General features: G+C 47.8%; 1 protein-coding gene across 2 annotated transcripts in view; it reads left to right on the plus strand.

Annotated features, from left to right (window-relative positions):
* LOC119396024 (monocarboxylate transporter 10) overlaps positions 1-15,700 on the plus strand; it is a 238,850-nt gene extending 223,150 nt beyond the window's left edge. For both annotated transcript variants that reach the window (XM_049416872.1, XM_037663061.2), the window contains exons 2-4: positions 8,405-8,738; positions 13,099-13,384; positions 13,868-15,700. In XM_049416872.1, the coding sequence (XP_049272829.1) occupies positions 8,405-8,738; positions 13,099-13,384; positions 13,868-14,872 (1,625 nt within the window). In that variant the 3' untranslated portion in view covers positions 14,873-15,700. The remainder of the gene's footprint in view (positions 1-8,404; positions 8,739-13,098; positions 13,385-13,867) is intronic.
* The last annotated feature ends 5,126 nt before the right edge of the window (positions 15,701-20,826 follow it).

A 20,826-nucleotide genomic window follows, 5' to 3' on the forward strand; every position in this document is an offset into this window, starting at 1 on the left:
GGGAGAACAAAAAGAAGAAGAAGATGGCTTTCGCCTTCGAGTCGCCTTAGGCAAACGCACAATGAACCGTGTGAATTTTTGGTTACGTTTGTCAAGAAGTCTTAATTAGTGTTTGCCGCCCGTGTGTTCTCTTCTTCATCTTTAGTGGACCAGTGGTGAGTAGTAGGATTTGCCCTGTTTCTTTGGCGCATACACCACCCAGATTATGTGGCAATATATGCGCTAGGAGATTTTCCGCGCATGGGACGGACGAAATTTGGTTTCACCTAGCCATACACATAACTTGCAAAATGGGCAGCGCGACCCGAACCAATGGAGCACAAGCAAGAAGAGACGTGCTCGTTCTTGCTCGTTCTTCCTTGTCCTCCGTCTGGGTCGCACTTCCCACTTCGCAAATTACGTTCAATTACCAACTCGCCTAGCTTGCCGTTTTAATTTAGCCATATACTGCTTCGCTAACAAAAGAGCTCTTTTAAAACGATCGACGCATCTCCTCCTAGCATTATCGGACCGGCGCAAGCTTAATCGCGCTTGTTTGCGCGAACGGCTCGCCTGCAGGGACCAGTGCTTACACATATGCTAACATTCTCGCGTACGTCCGCGCTCCCTCCCACTTCACACACGTCCATCTCGGAGGCAATCGATTCCACGCGCCTGCTGCCGGCAGACGCAAAAGGGACTCGCGGCAGGCGGCAGCAGGCGCACCAAGCCGGGTATATAGAGTCCCTTCTCGCTCAACGGCGACCGCGCGCGCGCAGCACTCACTCCTTCGTGGGCATGTCCTCCCGGACTGATTCAATCTACCAGCTCGGGCAATAAGCGGCCCGCTGCAGCACCCAACACCAACCCGCTCTTTTCCCTCCCCGCCGCAGCGCACGCTCGGTTGCCTCTCGCTTCCCGAGGGATGGAATCGCTGGTCGCGGCGTGGTTCGCCAACGGAGCAGCGCCCAGAGTCAATGTTTGCTCTCGGCACACAGCGGAGAAACCGGGAACGAGTTCAGTGTACGTCGTCGAACTGCTGGCGCACCGAGCTCGATCGTCTCAGTGGGCCCGCGCGAGTGACTCTCGGCGTCGGGAAGACGCCGCCGCCGCTCCCGTAAATCTAAAAAAAAAAAAAAAAAACACTAAATAAAAGGGCAAGGGGGGTTTTATTTGCCTTTGCTAGGGTAATTGCGAATATGCGTTCGCGCAGACAAATTGGGCGCAGCGATTTACGCATTGCCAAGCTCATCTGGTGACCGAGTCGTTTCGGTATTCTGCTGACAGAGGGACCACCGAATTCGCTGCGATGCCGCCGACAGGGAAACAGCAGCGACAGTGCTATGTTATAAACGCTTTGCTAAAATGTCATATTCACTATTTTACTACGCTAAGAAGTTATGAACAAATGGTGTAAAGATTAAGCTTTGTAACACAGCTGTTCCTCATAACAACACATCACAGAATTTTAAAGTGACATCACAGAATTTTAAATCGAAAGCTTAAGTGCCTCACTAAACACGAAAGGTGACTCGATGGCGGCGACAGCACGCGCGATGCTAAAGGTCACGTGATCAGATAATACGACTTGATGACGTGGCGATGTGGCGTCATAATGACGTGACGTCACAGATCGCCAGAAACTTTGTTTCCTGGGGCGAAAAAAATGAGGGGACGGGGGTGCAAGGATCCATACATCGACGGAGAATAAAAAGAATAGCATGGCTTTTGCCTTAGATTCGTATTAGGCGAATGTATAGAGGACCCAGTGAGTCTTTTTTATACGAAATAGAGATATGTTGAAAAAAGTTCAGGGGAAGGTGGAGGCATGAAGTAATGATGAATCTTTGAAGAGGTAAGGCCGCTGGAGACAATGTTCCTAGACTCATCTATAGGTCCACTTGTGGAAACGTTGCCTCCAGAGTCAATACCTTTTCGACGATTATTCATCACAGAGATATGTTGAGGCACAAGTAAGGCGTCAGCTGCTCCTTAGCTCCTGAATGGGTCGAACGTACAGGGTTCAAAATAACAAGCCAAGAAATGTTAAAGAATGTCTGATACATAGAGCATACAGCTATGGTATCGCATACAAGTTAAATAACGCCAGGGCACTGCAGACGACACTCTCAAAAATACAAGGAATATTGTTACATAACAAGAAGCCCTCGAATAAACGAGTGGCAAAGCGAACGTACAGTTGCGTTAATAATAATTGTTGGGGTTTTACGTCCCAAAACCACGATATGACTATAAGAGACGGCTTAGTGGAGGGCTTCAGAAATTGACACCACCTGGGGTTCTTGAACGTGCGTCTTAATCTAAGCACATGGGCCTCAAGCATTTTGCGTCCGTTGAAATGCGGCCGCCGCGGTTGGGATTCGATCCCACGACCTTCGGGTCAGCACTCAAGCATCATGACCACTAGACCACCGCGGCAGGTTAAGAAAATGCAGTTGCGTTATCACAAACATAAGCAACATAACTGTCAACATAACATAATGAGCAGTCACGAACGTATGTACAGTGACCTTATTATATATCACAGTTGATTGTAGCCTCGCGAATGCACGTTAAATCACAGTTCCTAATGACACCACTCTTACTTATAACAACCCAGTTCTTCGTTACATTACTGCTGCATACATCTAATGTCAAGCTTGAAGCCTCGGAAAAGAAAAGAAATCTTAGGATACATTTTCTCGCGTGCAGCTGGGGCCACGAGATGTGACTACTGCGCAGCGTGGCAACCTATACAGCGATGACGAACCTCGAGCGTCCCTCATGTAAACGTAACTTCCTTGAAGATTAGTTGGTTCATACTTGAACTTTAGCCGTGCTGCGTAAGCAGAAAGAAAGAGCATGCAGGAACACAGGAAAGAGCGCTGTTTTCTGTGTTCCTGATCTTTCTTTCTGGCAGCCCGGCTAAAGCTCATGTAAACAGTAGTTTCGTTGCACGACTAATCCTTTGTAGGATATAATGGTCATACGAGGGTCACATGAGGAGTAATGCGGTTTCTTTGGAGGTCTCCCACGCAGCTGCGCCATCTAAATGTATTTGCTTCACTCGTATTCTTCACTCCATTGGGTAAAGCTTTTGCCCCTTGCCGGAAACCTAAACGTTGCTCTGAAAGTTATCTAGTCAAGTTATACCTGCCTAAGTGATCTGTTGTATTTGCTTTTGACAGTCGGTGAACCAAATGTTGAGATTCGTGCTAAATTACTGGTCGTGCAAACACGTACACAAGAGAGAAGGCAAGATTCCACAAACGCCGACTAACAGCTCAAAGGGCGCGCAGTGGCGGTAAAGAAAGTAGGCGCAAAAACTTATGTGCGCATGCCTAGGCAAGAGGCGATACCAGATAACTCAGGCATTTGTGAGATTGTTGTGAGAGATAACTGTTCTCTTGTGTACCGGTCTGCATGCCCGTAATAATAATATCTGGGGTTTCACGTCCCAAAAGCACGATATGATTATGAGAGACGCCGTAGTGGAGGGCTCTGGAAATTTCGACCACCCGGTGTTCTTTAACGTGCACCTAAATCTAAGTACACGGGCTTCAAACTTGTTTCGCCTCCATCGAAAATGCAGCCGCCGCGGCCGGGATACGATCCCGCGACCTTCGGGTCAGCACTCGAGCGCCATATCCACTAGACCACCGTGGCGGGGCTGTTAGCATGCCCAGTCTTTTAGCATGAATACGTACAAACTAGTTCAGCTCCCTGTCATTAAGTAGAGATTCTTGACAGAAACTATTTTACAGAGTCGACCAGGACAGACGCGCTTAAAGGGGTCATGAAGCACCCCTTGGGCTGATTGAAAAAACACATCCTGCGGAAAGCTGACACGGCTATGAACTGCTCTGCCAAATATTACAGTCGTGCGCGCCGCGTAATGGCCACAAGCGGAGCGCGAAGTTGCCGTTTCCCCAGGCACCCTCTTTTCAAACAGAGGCCGGTTCTCACTCTCGTCGGTGGGCGGGGCGTCTGTCCGCCGTACGTCGCAAGAGACATAGCATGCTTATTGGCCGATAGCCGACGTAAATCGAGAGCGGCGTTCGGATCAGATGCGCTTCTTGCCGCGGGGTGCCGCCACTTGCCGGCGCCGCACTCCTCAGTACGCGGTAGCCGCACTCGCGCAAGCGAATCACAGCGGGAGAGCGATCGCGTTTCATGACGCGCGCTGGCGTAACTTCTTTCCCCCATGCCATCCCTCCCTGTCTAGCTTACAGTGCGCTCGTCGGCACGAGCAAAGAGAGAAAGCGCTGGGAGCGTGCGCCAAACCCGCGTAACTCCGCTGATTCTTGACGGATTCGATAAATTTTTGTGGCAATCGATTCGGGAGGCAGTACACTTCGATACTGAGGCCATTAGATCATTACTTGGAAAAGTGGTTCATGACCCCTTTAATAAATATAACACAAGCGGCAGGCTCTCGAAAAGCAGGCATGTCATCGCAGAAACTGAGATGACGAAATGGAGCAAACAAACAGCGGAGAGGTCAACCTAGAAATATATATATATATATATATATATATATATATATATATATATATATATATATATATATATATATATATATATATATATATATATATCGCGAAAAATAACCGTATGGGCAATAAATTACTAGCGTGGGACATGTGTCCGGCACACTTCACGATACGGCCAGTTCAGTAAATACCTAGATGCACGAAATGTCAGCCCCTGCGCGTATTTTGCTATTTTTCTTGTTGGCTACTATTTCATCAATTTGTCATGGCAATTTTTCGAACGGCAGTGTTTTTGCACCCAGTAAGGGGAGGTCTTCGATACAAACGACACCCAGTACAAAGGAAGAAAAAAGTATGTAGCCTCTTTGAACGCAATACGAATGGAAGCATCTACTTCCAATCAGAAGGAGGCAATTTAATATCCTGTGTTTCACTCTCACTCCGCATTATCTGTCGGCCTGCACTCTTTCTCATCTCCCTGCTATAGCTCGCGCGGGGTTGCAAGTGTACTTGGTCGCAGTTGGAGTGCTTGAGTTCATTCATTCATTCATTCATTCATTCATTCATTCATTCATTCATTCATTCATTCATTCTTTCTTTCTTTCTTTCTTTCTTTCTTTCTTTCTTTCTTTCTTTCTTTCTCCGCCTACCTCTTCCGAGGAGCGAGTGAGAATATAAATAGACCTCTTTTCCGAAGTTATCAGACAATAGTCCCGAGAGAAGCATAGTAAGAAAATCAGGACAAATATAAGCTCAAAACAAGGAGGGGGGGAGGGTGGGGGGAGAGATGGTGCATAGAAAACTTTAACCTGCAAAGAATCGATTGTTAACTTCAGCCTCGATCGTTTTCTTTTTTTTTCGTTTTTTTTTCCTCTTTAACAGACACCAAAAGGAATCGCATTGCCCTTTTCCGTAGTGATGCTCGCTTGCCGACCACGCGAGACGGGGTCAGAGTAAAACAGAAGAAAAAGAAATGAGAGGGATGACGTCGGAGACATCCGACTGACGTCAGTAACGAGCAGGAAAAAAATGAAGATTAAAAAAAAACAGACGAGGGACGGTTAGCACAGCCCCGCTGGAAAAAAAGAAGTAAGAGTAATGATTGCTACGATTGGATTAACGAACTGCACAGCGATCCAGAGCACAGGAGCTGCCTTTGCAGAAAGCGGAAGGAAAAAATAAAAAAAAAGAACGTCGCAGAGCCCCGCAGCGAATCGCTGTAACAACTTCGCCGCAGCAATCGAGTCGTCTACAGGACCGTATTTACGAGACGTGTGCGGGCATTCGTCATTGGGAGGCGAGCGGAGGGGGATGTTATATTTAGCTGACCCTTCCTGGCTCGAATGCACTGACTCTGTAGATGCCCGTTGGCAAAATGAAAGATGTACAAAAAAGAAAAAAGCGAAACGGAGAACGGATTGATCTATACGACTAGATCATTTCATGCTACTTCCGCCTTATCGCTGCCACGAGGGGAAAAAGTGCCTCGCGGGAAAGCATCGGAAGTGTCGACAGTTACTTCCGAAATTGCTCCTCGGTGAATACGGGGCCGAGCTGGTGGAGAAAAAAACAGAAGAAGAAACGCGGGTCGCATTGCAGCGCATGTAACTAAGTTACAGCTCCTGCAATGACTGTAACAGCCTTGAGAGAGACGACCGAACAGGGACCATTTAACGCCCTTCACTGGGGAACGGGGATACTCCTTCACCGTATACGCGTATGGCCGCTTTTTCTTGGAGACGTCGGTGAAATCGTTAGACGAGAAGCTTAGTTTTCGTTACGTCTTAGTTTAAGGCGACCCTTTCAAGGCGAATCATTCTTCGTTGCCTGAGTGCTTCATTTAAGTTTTTTTTTACACACTCGAAACAGTAGTTTCGAAAACGTGTCAGCCTTAACAGATGTTTGAGACATGGATAACACAAAGATGTAGAATAAGTTGCTATAAGTGACTTAATTGATTGGTACGTTTGATTGATTGATTGCTTGATTGATTGATTGATTGATTGATTGATTGATTGATTGATTGATTGATTGATTGATTGATTGATTGATTGATTGATATGTCGGTTATCTTGAATGGGCACGTCATGAGGCCAATTGCATACATACAGTGCTCAGCCTATTTCAATCAATCAATCAATCAATCAATCAATCAATCAATCAATCAATCAATCAATCAATCAATCAATCAATCAATCAATCAGTTTTATTAAGTTTTATTTCATTCGCATATTCCACTAATTTATAAATAGTTTACTCAAACTGAAATTTCTTTAGTGCAGTTAGGTCGTTAAGGAGCAATATTTAGAGAAATGGCCCAAACGAATTCACGTGCGTCTCGTGACAAGGAAAATGGGTAATGTGACTCTTCATGTTCTGGCCTGGAGTAATCCCATGAGGCACTGTAACTGGCAAGGACTAGCTGGAGCGAGAACTGCCTGCAGACGGGAGTGAGAAAGATAACGCGCTATAGGTTCTAGGAGATCAGAACTGAACACCGAAACGGAGCAGATCGTGCTTCAGAAAGATGGTTTGCATTGTCGGGTATGCGACTAATACCTATAGTTTGATTTTATAGGTGCTCGCTGGTTTGCAGTGCATCGGTACTGTCAGCGTTCTACACACCGTAAGTTTACCCCATGTAGGGATAATGAGACTTCTGAGCCATGAATCACAGTCCATAGAACTTCGAAGCTGGTGCACCAAATACGTATATTCAAATGTCAAACCGTACGCTGAGCGATGCACTATATTCTGACTGTTGAACTCATTAAAACATCGTCGCGTAGTTGCGACAATCCATTCGGGTCATCGTATAAAACAACATTGAATGCTCTTACTATAACCCTCCCTAGGGGCTCTTTTATGTACGTTTTTTTCCATTGCTGTGACTTTCACGTATCCGATTTTCACGTTTTCAGAAAAGTAGTAGCCGGCGCTAAATAAAGGCGCTAACATCTCCTAAACAACATATAAAAAGCATTTTTAAAAGAGCTTACGGTCGCAATGTAAAGATGACTTAAAACAGCCGTTCAAACGTGTCATTGTGAAGTATATAGAGATCAAGACGGCCATTTTTATAGAGGTTTTTACACGGGGCACTAGCACCTTCGTTTAATCACACTTGTCTTACGATTGATAGTATATGAAAATGCACGGGACTATTTATAGTACATTATAACTTTGAGACGAGAGTATTGAACACGTGGCTTACGAGCTGTTTCGACAGATTAGCTTACGCGGACAAGTACGATTAAAGGCGAAGACAAGAGCGATCGCTTTCGAACTTTTCATTTCTTGATTGTCTCACCATCTCCGTTTCTGTAAACGTACTGATGTTGTACTCTACTTTCGTTGCGTACATAACTTCCCGACGGTAGGTGCCCATGTAGCCTTGTGTTGGCCGTCCTTCGTTAAGTGTGTCGGTATATTTCAAGGCGCAAGAATTAGCTGCCTCATTAAACGCGAGAAGTGACCGTCGGCGCCGGTGGCAGCGTCGGCATCAACGCGAAGTAATGCAAAAAATCATCATCATGTGATGACTTCGTCATGTGACATCACCACGGCGTCACAGATCGCCAAAATTTGTGACGTCGTTACGATGTCACAAATTTTGTCGACAACGTCACGTGATGACTTCATATATGGCGTCACGCTATGTGGCGTCGTATGATGAAGTTATCACGTGACAGCGTCCCATTGGTGGTCCGATCACGGAGGCCATACAAAACCACATCAGGTGCAGAAAGCTATCAGGAAAGAGGGAGGGGGGAACAATAGGGTTGACTGAGAAGAAAAAGAAGAACGGGAAGAACATCGTTTTCGCATTCGTGTCGTCCTGTGAATGCATAAGGGATGGTGTTACTTTCTTCTACTGACGAAATAAAACGTTCATTCATTCATTCATTCATTCGTTCATTTACCGTGTGCAGTGTGCCTGGGAGCCGTCTCCACCGCCGTGGCGTTGTTCCTCTCTCCCGCCGTGGTCGGCGCGTGCCGGCGCAAGAGCACCCGGCTGGTGGCCGTTCTCGGTGGACTGGTGGCCGCACTGGGCTGCCTCTTCTCGTCGTTCGCCTCGCAGTTCCACCAGCTGTTCATCAGCTACGGGCTGGTGCTCGGCTGCGGCGTCGCCATGACACGGGACACGTCCATGTTCATGGTGGGACAGTACTTCAAGAAGCGACGCGAGCTCGTCGAGCTCCTCCTGGCGGCCGGCACGGGGCTCGGCGTCGCCGTCGTGCCCATTTTCATCGTAGAGTGCATACGGTGAGCGGCCTGCAAATAAACAATGTGTTGCCCACGGAGCCCGCTCTAAAATAACTTCACATACCTCGGGTCTCACACTGCACCCCAACTATGAGAGTCATTCATCTAGCGCACACAACGTGCTTAAAGGGACGCCAAGGAGAAGATAATTTCTCTTGTATTAATACAGAGACAGAGAGTTAGAGAGAGAGAGAGAGAGAGAGATTAAGAGGAAAGCAGGGAGGTTAGCCAGATAATAGCATCCCGATCGCGGCCTACAGCACGCACACACAAAAAAAAGAAAAAAAAAAACACGAGCAAAGGCAGAATGAGAACGACAGAGTGCTGGACTGTAAGCCATGATCACGAACCACCAACTTGCCCAAACAGTTACCCCTTTAAAAAGCAACCCGTTTAGGATGTCAAAGGCATTCTAAACTCTTATGCGCGAGGACGCTTGGTAGGCGAGAACATGAACTGCAGTTCCCCCAAAAAGAAAGTGCAGATCGCGACAATGCCTTACGTTTCTCGCGCCAACTACGCGCGGCGTCGCAGGTTTTGACGGCGGTGTCTGTTAGGGCCCACATAATTCCTCATCGGGAAAAAAAATGGATTAAATTGGGTTCTAAGGGAACCTTAGGATTAACGAAGCAAGTTTCAGGAAATTTTATTGAACCAGTAGGGCCGAGGGATGCGGCTAATCGTGTGAAGGGGAGGGGGGGGGGGCGCCAATTCTGCCCCATATCTTTACTGAATCGGACCTGTCACGCATGCTTTTTGACGATGATTTTGACGTATGCTTTTTGACGACAATGGCGACCGAGGTCCCTTGGTGTGTCATTCAAAGATCATTTGCTTCCCGCGTTTACCCCCGAAGAGTCGGGGACCAATGGCAGGCAGTTGTGGGGAGCACGTCATCGCTTCATTTTTCATTTTTTTTTTTCATTTTGCACATATGGTGGAGCTTCTTTTCTTTGGGACTTGAACAAAAAAGAGGGGGGGGGGGTCTACGGTAACAGTTGCCCCTCCCCTAATGAAGAACACTGCGCACGCTAATGAGCATGGTCACGCATACATATATTAAACAGAGAGACGCAGACCAGTAAAGAGTGGTAATGCAATGAATCCACGGGCATGCAGCATGCGTAGGCGTAAGCACAACGTATAGAATATATTTCTCTGTTCACTTTACCGAAGGAACATAAGGATGCACTGTGATGTCGCAGTTGATATAAGGAGCTACTAATTACTGCAGCAGAAGCTGACTCATACGGGAAGCCTATACGTGCGTCGCGATAGCCCCGATACAGGCTAGTCGTGGTGGCCTCAACGCTTACCTCGCATCACATCCACTAGACTACTTTTTTTTTTTCACAAGCGCACTGAGAAGTTCATCTTTCACGCCACGTCCGAGCCCATTACAGGGTCCCGCGATAGCAATTTCTCGCTTATTTTGTTCGCGTGAGTCAAGCTATTTGTCTGCGCATTACGACGACTTAAGCATTCGGCGAGACCTCTTGCGCCACACTAATTAGCCCGGCCTGTGTACGAAACGGCAAATACACGAAAGCGGTAGGTACCTGCCGTATAAGATAGGTAAACGTTACAAAAAAAAAGAAAGAAACTACAGCCAGGGCGTGTCACCAACATTCGGCTTTCGCAAGATTGCAGCAACGACATTCATCACTCCTGGCAGGTTCGCAAATTACTCGTTCGCAATCGCATTATCGTGTAGGACATTTGAGGCACTGCGGAAGGCGCGATAACATCCCGCGTTGAGTTGTGAAGTCATTATGGAGGCGCGCTATAAATAGCCTGGATCGGCCTTGCGCCCTAGGGCATCTCGTTCATCGATTGTCAAAGACCGGGCAATGCAGGCACATTATTGGTGCAGCGACGTGGCGTGGACATGCTTGCTCGAGTACATTGTTAGAACAGATGTACATGTATAAACGATTGTATCGCGATTCACGTGGGGTCGGCGTAATGAACAGATATACCCAGTCACGTGCACCCCGCGTATTGTCGCCCGAGACTTCGTTCTAGCTGAAGTCGATCGTACATGCCTACGTCAACAACGACATATACATATTTTTTTTTTTTCCACTGAGAATGACACGCAGAGTTAACAGCAGTTTTATGAGACCCCTCAGCTCTTCCACGAAACCCTTCAAACGCATAAGGAGTAGACGAATAGCGATCTCATTGACAAGATGTTTCGAATATGCATCAAACATGCGCACATCTCGTATACGCCTCAAACAATGTCGAGCATTTCTGATCGATATGCGGCTCTCCAGATGCATGGGTTTATGTTTTACATGTTTTCTTGAGTCATCGAGTTTACCTCGCAGGTGAACATTTGGCGTAAGAAAATGTCTAAAACTGCGCTGAAGGCAACGTCAGGAAAATAAATCGTTCAGCCAATTGTGAAGCGAGGCAAGCCTGCATTATAGGATTTGATGGTATCTGACGTCCAAGGAATTGAAGAAAAAAAATAAATGCCGTAGACGCCGTAGTGGAGGGCTCCGGAAAATCTGACCATCTGACGTTCTTTAAGGTGCACGTAAATCTAAGAACACGGGCCTCAAGCGTTTCGCCTCCATCGAAATGCGGTCGCAGTGGCCGCATTTCGATGGAGGCGAAATGCTCGAGGCCCGTGCGAAATGCGTCCCTCATAATCATATCGTGATTATGGGACGTGAAACCCCAACAGATATTATATTATCACTTTCACGAGCAGTGGCGTACAAAGTATGGACGAAAAAAAAATTTAAATATAATCAAAGCGTAACACAGTTATCACACAACTATAGAGATCAAGGATAGCCTCTTTTAAAACGTTGCCCTCTTCCAAGTGATTAGCACGGCCGTTGTCGCAACGATTAGTAGTCAAAACAACAACAACGTTTCGCTCTCAGGCCGAGATACATTATTGACTGAGGCGTTCGTTCTACCCCACGCGCTTGAGATGCTAAGTGACTGTTTCATTCGGAAGAGGAGAGCTGTTATGCGATTGTTACAAAACATCTCCTATCTGTCTGTATGTGTGTGTTTGTGTGTGTCTCTCTCTCTCCGGAAACACGTTTGCGTCACACCTCGGAAGTATAATCACGGCTAGAGGCAGAACCAGGCGACGAACGATCGAAGGGAGAGAAAATGCAAGCATGTAATCGCGTCTTCGTAGCTGCAATACAGGGCATGTACTGCCGCTGCTTTTCCGCAATTCATTTCAGGCATGCCTCGCGCGCCATCCGACAGCCGTTCGCCGACACGAGCGGAGAGCAGGGTCAATTCGATAAGATCGCTTCGGATGTGTCGGTGTACTGCAGGGCGGAAACGCCCTGTACGCGCAAGAGAACTGCTGAGTGCGTAGGACGAGCACTTTGATCAGATTGCTATCTTCGAGGCCGTTCGCTCTCTCACGTGCTTCTTTCGGCGGCGTCTCTTATTTTCTCAACTTGCCACTCCTTAAGTTAATTGTGTCGAACGACAAATGACCCCGAGAATGCCACACCGGCGGCATTCGTTCCCGCCGGCATGCGTATACAGGGATGGGCCGTTGGACGATGCCCGGCGCAATCGTACCACTCCAGATCATCGCGGGCAGTGGGCGGAGGAGGCTGATAAATGCGGTGAACTGGAGCGGAAAGCCAGAGCGTGCCCTCGTGGAGCTGCTTCCTCCGAAGCTGCAGTCCACCGCCGGAAACGGGCGTAAACTAGACGCACAAAATGATGCATGGTCCATCCTGAGACGTGTGGCGAGATCACAGCTTCGCTGCGAAGAGACGTGGTCATTTGAAGTGACCAGAACCAAGTGGAGATAACGCGTGTCGGACAGCGCTTTGCACAAGCGCTTTTCGCTACCAAGGCTATTTAGAGCATTTTGCAGGTGGTGCTCCGTGCAACACCGTCCAAACGCCGTCGAAACACCGTGCATACAAAAAACGGTGGCTTATTTCGATGGCAACGCCGATACAAAATAGCGTTCGTTCACCTCGCACCAGTGTATCGAAGCAGTGACGTAGCCAGGGAGCCCGAAATGTTCGCATTTTTTTTATGTGTATATCTACGGGCACACATACAAACAGACGCACCAACATATCTAAAGAGGGGTCTGACACCTCACCCCCACTTCCTGAAAAAAGTTTCTGGCTACGCTCTCTTATAGAACCGTACTATCCGTAACCACACTTAGCCACCTCTGCAGCCAGCACTTTCAGCTGCTGCCGACCTCTACTTGGGCAGCACGACATATCTGTGTGATACAACAGCGTGTGACTTATCTCCTTAGGTACTATTACGATTTGCACTGAGTTGTGCGCACCACGTACGGAGAAATGACGGCCTATATTTTTTGCCATCTTTTTTTTCTATTCAGGGTGGTAGGCTGGAGGCTGGGCCTACAAGCGCTGACGGGCATCGTGCTGGTGCTGTTTGTGCTGGGCGTGTTCTACCGTCCGGCGTCTTTGTACCACCCGCAGCGGCGCGCCATCCTGCACCTCAAGAGCATGCAGCGCCGATCCAAGGCCAAGGACCGAGGCTCGCAGGCCTCTGAACGGCCCCCTTTCATCGACTACGCAGTGCTGCGCTCTCGCACCGTCCAGATCCTCGTCGCGGGCACTGCGCTAGCGGCCTTTGGAGTCACCACGCCCCTTGTGCTTTTAGTGAGTCTTCTCGCTGTCAGCGATTTTCACTGCAGCGAAGTGAAGTTGGCAAATCAATAATTTATCTCGCAAATTACCCGTATAAGCAAAAACGCGGTGACGAACAGACACTAGATCTGGAAATTCCAGAAGTAGCTTGACTGCGAGCGTACCGCGCTAATTCGGAGAAACACGATTATGTATATATACACCTCTCTATCACAACACTTCTATGTGCCACCACTCATTAGGAACAAAACATGAGATCCGAAAGCCCTACTGATTTATAGGCCTGATGACTGCTGTGTGCACACCGTAAAAGTAAAATGACAAACAAATGATTGAATTGTCAGCACGGAGGGCAAGAGGTTGGTGACATGGGTTGCCTCACTTCTTGCACTTGCCCTCCAATAAAGATAGCAAGAGCGTTGCTTCCTCTTCTTCCCAACAGCGTTTCTCGCGTACGAAAACATTAGCTCAAATTGCTATATATTTTTTTTACAGATGCACCTCGGTGAGCAAGAAGGCCTCGAACGTTCGTCGCTGCTGCTTCTCCAGGCTTTCTTGGGCATCGCCAGCGCACTCGGCAGCGCCGCGTTCGGCCTCATCGTCATCAAGAACAGCGTGCAGTGCCTCATCGCGCGCCAGTACTTGTGCCAGGCGGCCGCGTTCATGATCAGCGCCTCGCTGCTCGCCTTCACGGCGCTGCACCAGTACCACGGCTACCTCCTGTTCGTCTGGATATACGGCATCTTCCTGGGCGGCTACCAGTACTCGCTCAAGATGTACACGCTCGAGAAAGTGCGGGCGCGAAATTTTGCTAAGTGCTGGAGCTTCGTCCAGTGGTGTCAGTCCGTGCCCGTGCTCGTGGGCGTCCCGCTGGCGGGCCTGCTCAACGAGCAGTTCGGAGGCCGCACGGGCTTCTACGTCTCCTCGGCGTTCTCCTTCCTCGGAGCGATGTCACTCTTCCTTATAGACCTGCACAAGAAGCGCTCCAGGCGCGGCCAGCCACGGCCCGACTGCCGTCGGTGTTCGGACGCGCCCGCGGCCTCCGGAGCCGACGGTGGTGCGGGCGCCTCGTCCTCGCGCCGCTCCTCGTTCCAGGACTCGCTGTGTCGCGAGACGAGGCTGCAGCAGCGCAGCTTCACCTTCAGCAACTACGCCGACCTGCGGCGCCAGGAGCTGACCTGCATCTCCGAGGAGGCCATCATGGACAACTACCTGGAGGACTTCATCGACGACTGCATCACGTCGTGCAACAAGGAGGAGAAGTACCTCATGCTCAGCGAGTACGAGAACAACCTGAACAAGACCCAGGAGACCCTGGAGCGACGCATGCGCGGTGTGCGTCGCGCCTCCATCCTCCTGCCGTACAAGTACGACCAGTGTCCCAGCTGCATGCGACTCATGCCCGTTCAGGTGAACGGAGAGCCCGCGCCGAGGTCGTCACCCAGGAGGCTCCAGAGGCCCTCCGTAGACGTCATCGAAGAAGTCACCACCTCGCTTTGACGGCCCTGTTCGTAAACCGGCCGCGCTGGAAACTCGGCAGCGCTCGGAAAAAAGATGGACGCGCTGTAGTGACTTCGTTGCGCTGTCGGCTTGTCCGGGCGCTTGATGCGAGAGTGCGAGAGAAGACTGCGACCAACGAGGTCGAAAGTTTGGACAACTGTACCATACGTGACGGGCCGATACCTCGAGCTTGTCATTGGGCTTTTGTGCGAAGGAGTTGACTTTGTGTACCGGCATTTTCCTTTCGGCGCCTTGTAAGCCGCAGTATTTATTCCCCTAAGGAGGTGGCGAATAGGTTATCGCTTGCTGGGTGCTTCAAATGACCTGAACGGACGCGAGTCTGGATAGTTGGCGCGTTTAAACCGCGCCTTTCATGACTGCAATAAGGTGGCCATGTTTTCACCTGTGATTTGTAATAGCTAAGGGTTGAAGCGTTGATAAGTTCGCGTTTTAGTAGCGTGGTACTTTGATCGAGAGGGCGTCTGTCACTGGGGGTTCTATGTGAGAAGAGTAAAAAGTGGGCCGTTTTTAAGCACCTTCCCATGAGTGTGCTCATCCCAAGATGATCTCTATGAAGGATGTCAAAGTAACAAAAAACAACACTATCATGTGCAGCAGATGTTGTCCATGTAGTGCGCCCCACTTAGAACACCCCGAACCACCACCATGAAACGCGGGCACAAAGTGGCGTCTCTCTTATCCTAGAAGCACGTGGCTTTCTTTCCACGAGGCTCACCAAAATTTCGTCCAGTTGGTGTTCATATACATCGTCAACGCATGTAATGCCATCAGATCAAATGCCTCTATGCGAACGCGCGAAATCAAATGAGGAACGACAGAGTGCCCTGCTGGGTTAGCTGGTGTGTATAGTTCACGAACGATGTGCAGTACCAGGCTAAAACCGTAAGAAGAAATGACGAGTGCCGGAGAGGGCCCCTCTCCGTGCCTTCGTATTTACTCCTGCGATTTCATTGTCGCCCCCGCATATCCTTCGTGAAATAGGTGACAAACGATCGTTACTCACCTGTTTAAAGCGAATTATCTTCCGCGTGAGTTAGTGCCATATTTCATAGCTCGTCGCTGTGGTTAGTCGTGTAAAAAAGATATCATACCAAAACAGAAAACGCGGGCCTGAACGTTTTATAGCAAAGAAACAAAAGTGCTTTGCTTTCCTTTTGTATATGCGCAGCGAGGCTAGTGTCCTTTATGATCTAAATATGACCAATTAGAAGTGTTGAAACGTTGCACTTGCAGATGCACATTTCGTCGTCGCTTATGAGGCCGAAATTAGCTTGCCACTTCACAATGCACGTCAAATAGCGTCGCAGCTGTTCGCAATTAGATGCGTCACTTCCAGCATCGAGATTTCGAATAATGTGCTTTGCTTCATAGAGTGTCAGATACATGACGTTCATAAATCGCTCATGCCGTATCGCCACCGGAATCCCTAAAGTTTATTTGTTACACGGATTGATGCCGGGTTGTGTACAAATCTTTGCGTTCCAGACACGGCTATAGAAAAGTTACTTCTAAGGTCTAGAAGGAACTTCGGCATGCTCAAAAGTTACGGCACATATTGCTTAAATAGAAAGAGCCTTCGCATCCTTGTTCACTCCGTAATTCTGGCTGTCCCTCTGATAAAAATACATAACACTTAAGTTTAAGTTATTGTTGGCTATTCCTAAAATTCTCTGCACACTAATGGTAGTTCAGCATGGTGTCTAAACTTGGAAAGTCTTTTTCTCGCTTTTTTTTTTCTCTCTGTACAGCAAAAAAAAGGGCCAAGTTCAAACGCGTTTCGAGTGCCTTGCTTTTTGAACGACGTTTTGAAGCACCGCGTGTCCGGCTACTTAACTTGCAACGTGAAACGTTTGCACTGAATCCACCACTAGCACGTATATAATCAATACTAAACTTCATAATGACACAACGACAGGTTCAATGTGAAACGTCTCTACCGTGTTGCGCCCTTCACTGCTAATCCATAAGCAAGCGAAGTTCGATGTTGCCGTTATCGCTCCAATGCATTGAGTGCTCGTAACTCCATGTGATGGTCGTGTAAGGAAGAGATGGCATCTATCGCCGTAAACCACTGCATCTGAGAGCAGCTGCACACTATCGTTTTTAATAAAATAGTAATATTCCCCGAGTCGTAGGGATCGTTGTTTTAGACGACCAAATTTTGCCCCGAGTTTGTCGTATTCGCGCTCCAATCCGTTTAGAATTCCTATGGCGCTTTCGCACCCCAATAACGCTGAAATCGGCGAATGCCGTACGGGGTTAGCTTTTTGGTATATTTTAATCAGGAATGTCGAGTAATTTTCCTGGTAAGAAAATTTCTTCTTACGTCACTCATGAAAAAAGAAAAAAGAAAAATTTTGAGTCAAACCAGGCGCGAATATTTTTCGTCAAATTCTATTCAATTCTAATTAGTCATCACACCGAGTAGCTGCTAGAGGCAATAGCGGGAGCGCAACATTCTAACGTGTCATGAGGAAGACAAAAACGGGCGTAAACTTAAAATTATTACCAACTACGTCCTTTGGATATGAATTTACTGATAAATCATTATCGACGTATGAGCTTGAATATTTGGGTGAAGAAGCAAACGAGACTAACATTTAACACAATCCACGTTGACTCTGGAGGAGGAGCCAGATATACCACAAGGAGTGGAGGTTTTTCCTTACGGAAATTGCGGAATAAATTCCGCGTTTTACAGAAACAAGAAACGCCTTTGTCAATAACAAATAGCATGCCACGGCAAGGGAAAGTTCCGTTTGCGCGTGCATATTACAATTTGCATTACCGACGATGACAGTTGCACGCTTAAAGACTAGGACTAAGTTGGTTAGAAAAGGGTGGGCAAATACTTAATGAAAAACAATTAACCAGTTAACAATGATCAGTCTCTGCAACGCGTTGTTTTAATTATGTATTTCATCATCAACGGGTTGGTGTTTTAATCTACAGCTTTGAAAAAAAAATAGCACGAGATATGTTCCCTTAAAATCAATGAATAGATGCATTTTAGTGGCCTCTATTTCTAATAACAACGCGCACGTATCGAAATTTGTAGCTTTTGAAATTTCGTACTCTCTGAGCATCTGCGCCAACCATCGGTGCTACTTGCTATATTTGGTCCCTTAGAAACTGCGCCCGTGCACTACACAACGAATAACCTCGATCAATAACTATGTCAACCAACGTGTTCCTTAAACAGACTAAACTTTGGAAAGAATGGGTAAAAACTACTCCGCAGTCATTCCATCCCCATGACAGTGCTCCGAACACGAATTTCAACGCTTTGACTTTCAGTTTTTTAGCTTCAGTTTCATTAATTTGAACATACTACTAAATACATCAGGTGTTATTCAAATAATATTACCTCGTCACTTTCAGAGGGCTGCGCCTGAGACCCACCAGATAAGAAGTTTTTAACACACACAATAGTAAAGGAATCGTACCACGAAAAGAACGAAAATATTAACAAAACGCAAAAGCCTCCTGCACGGACCCAGACAAAGTTTATATTCACTGTTGGTGCGACCTTTACGACTATACCGACAGTGAAAGACTCTAGTGAACATTTAGAGGGACCCTGTACACCAGAACTGCCAGTGTACATTCGCTCAGCATTTTTGGGCACTTCGTAGAAAAAGCGTAGTTGTCGCCGCAGCATTTGTACTTGCTTTCAGTACACCGTCAGTCGTCGAAAGTGTTCAGCCATAAAGCTTAGCTTTTGTAGCACGGTGCCGTATATGTGGCGACACCGGGGTTTCGGAGTTCAACAAGCCACGACTCAAATGCGGCCGCCACTGCAGGATACCGCATCGAAGTGCTCAACGTACAGCCAAAAAATATTCCCAAATAGCCACTTGGTTTGTGTGAGCGGCGGGATAGTTCTGATTAGAATTTCAGTGCAAAAGGAGTAGCGATCAAAAGACGTGTACAAGAAACGAATGCCATTCGTGAGTATTTTTGTGTTTGCTTTGTCGCTGCTTAGTTGCTATGATATTTTTTTTATTTGGCCACGTGCAAGCTTATTTCATTTAAGACCCTTTTATCAGGGACGTTGCATGAAGGCTGTAGTACAAATAAACGTAATAACTGCTGGTAGATTTGAAAAAAGGCAGATACACGGTACAAACAAATAGACGTGTTAAATTAAAGTTTCAGACATTGATTTGTAATTAATTACTTCATTAATTATCACTTTTGCTGCTTCTAACCTCTTACAAAATTTTAAGCAAGCTTGCAAACCATGGTTTGGCATCTCCCGTGACTGCGACGTTATCGGGCAGTCTCTCACAATAACGTCGAAGTTGGGTCTTGATAGTAAGACGCAGATAAGAACACAATAACAATAAGTCCACCTCACGGCTCCCATTGACACATTTAATAATAATATCTGGGGTTTAACGTCCCAAAACCACTATATCATTATGAGAGACACCGTAGTGGAGGGCTCCGGAAATTTTGACTCCCTGCGGTTCTTTAACGTGCACCCAAATCTAGGTACACGGGCCTCAAACATTTTCGCCTCCATCGAAAATGCAGCCGCCGCGGCCATTGACACATTTATAGCACCCTTCGGGTACAACTCTAAAAATATAAATTTGAAAAACACTACCTTTGACCTTAGTGTACAATATTTTGTAAGCACGCGAACAGGGAAGCAATTTTTTTTCTATTGACGAGCGGCCGCCAGGCTTGGTCTGACGGTCCCGACGTGGGAGTCGCCCGCTGCGCGCTGACGCGTGCCTTGCAGGACCCAAATAAAGTTTTTTAACCAACCAACCAACGAGTTTAATGTAACCACAATTTACTGCCATCATCTGCTGTACATCTTTCGCTGTCTCATCTTTGTCGTCAAAGTGTTAAACGCGCGGTCTCTATCGGCTTCTTCCTAACGGGCGGTCATCTCCAGGGCCTGAAGGGCATTACGCGGCATTGAATGTTTGGGCCATCTCTCGTCGAGCGCTGGGACGCGTACGGAATATACCGGCTTTTTTGTGTACCACTAGCACGCCTTATTTATTTAACCAAGTGTTAGCCGAGAATTTAGAGATGTGACGTTTACGTGACATTGTCGGTGGCGCCTCAACAGGAATAAAGTTGTTTCTAAAGAAAATGTGGGTGATTGCCGATGCCTTTCTTTCGCAGGAACTCACCGGTGCTGGGAAATGCGCACCTCAGTCGCCTCCTCATCGATTAAACATGAGAAGGAGACGTGGTACGCCCTCCACTTCGAAGGTAGCACTTTATATTCTTTCAGCCATAGGCGCGCGCACAGGGGGGGGGGGGGCAGGGGGGGCGGCCGCCCTCCCTAATCACCTAAGGGGGGGGGGCGCAACATTTGCCCCCCGTACATTGACCCGTCTAGTCACCTAAGAGGGGGGGGGGGCAAAATATGCCCCATACATTGATTTAGAAGGGTGGGGGGGGGGGGTGCGCTGCGATGAACCTTTGTCCCCCCTGATGGGGAACCCTGCGCACATCTATGCTTTCAGCGTGTGATCACGCAAACTTATACTCGGTGTAGGCAAAAGTACATGCAGTCACGAGAAGACGGAGAAGACGAAGTGTTAGCAGTTGGAATGGTTTTTAAAAGACCTGTAAACAGGCTCCGATTTTTTGCACACCTCCCAAACAAGCTCGCACGTTCGTACAAAAGGCCGTGGCGACCACGTTTTGCAAATATCGCAGCGCCGCGCTCCGCGTAGACACTCCATTTCGAAAACAACTCTCCCGCCCCTCTCCATCGCCCGTCCAGTCTTCTTCGCCACCTGGAGTGACGTAATGTTGCCCATGGGCAACGTTACGTAGCACCGACTTCTGCTCTACGAAACGGCGCCTTGATCCTACGGTGATGCGGTTTTGGCCGCGCAGTAGTCGCTCGTGTCGTGTGTTTGTTTACCTCGCCAGTGCCTCGCACCTCTCGTACCGCGCTT

Source organism: Rhipicephalus sanguineus, chromosome 6 (assembly GCF_013339695.2).
Source record: "Rhipicephalus sanguineus isolate Rsan-2018 chromosome 6, BIME_Rsan_1.4, whole genome shotgun sequence".
Classification (NCBI taxonomy): domain Eukaryota; kingdom Metazoa; phylum Arthropoda; class Arachnida; order Ixodida; family Ixodidae; genus Rhipicephalus; species Rhipicephalus sanguineus.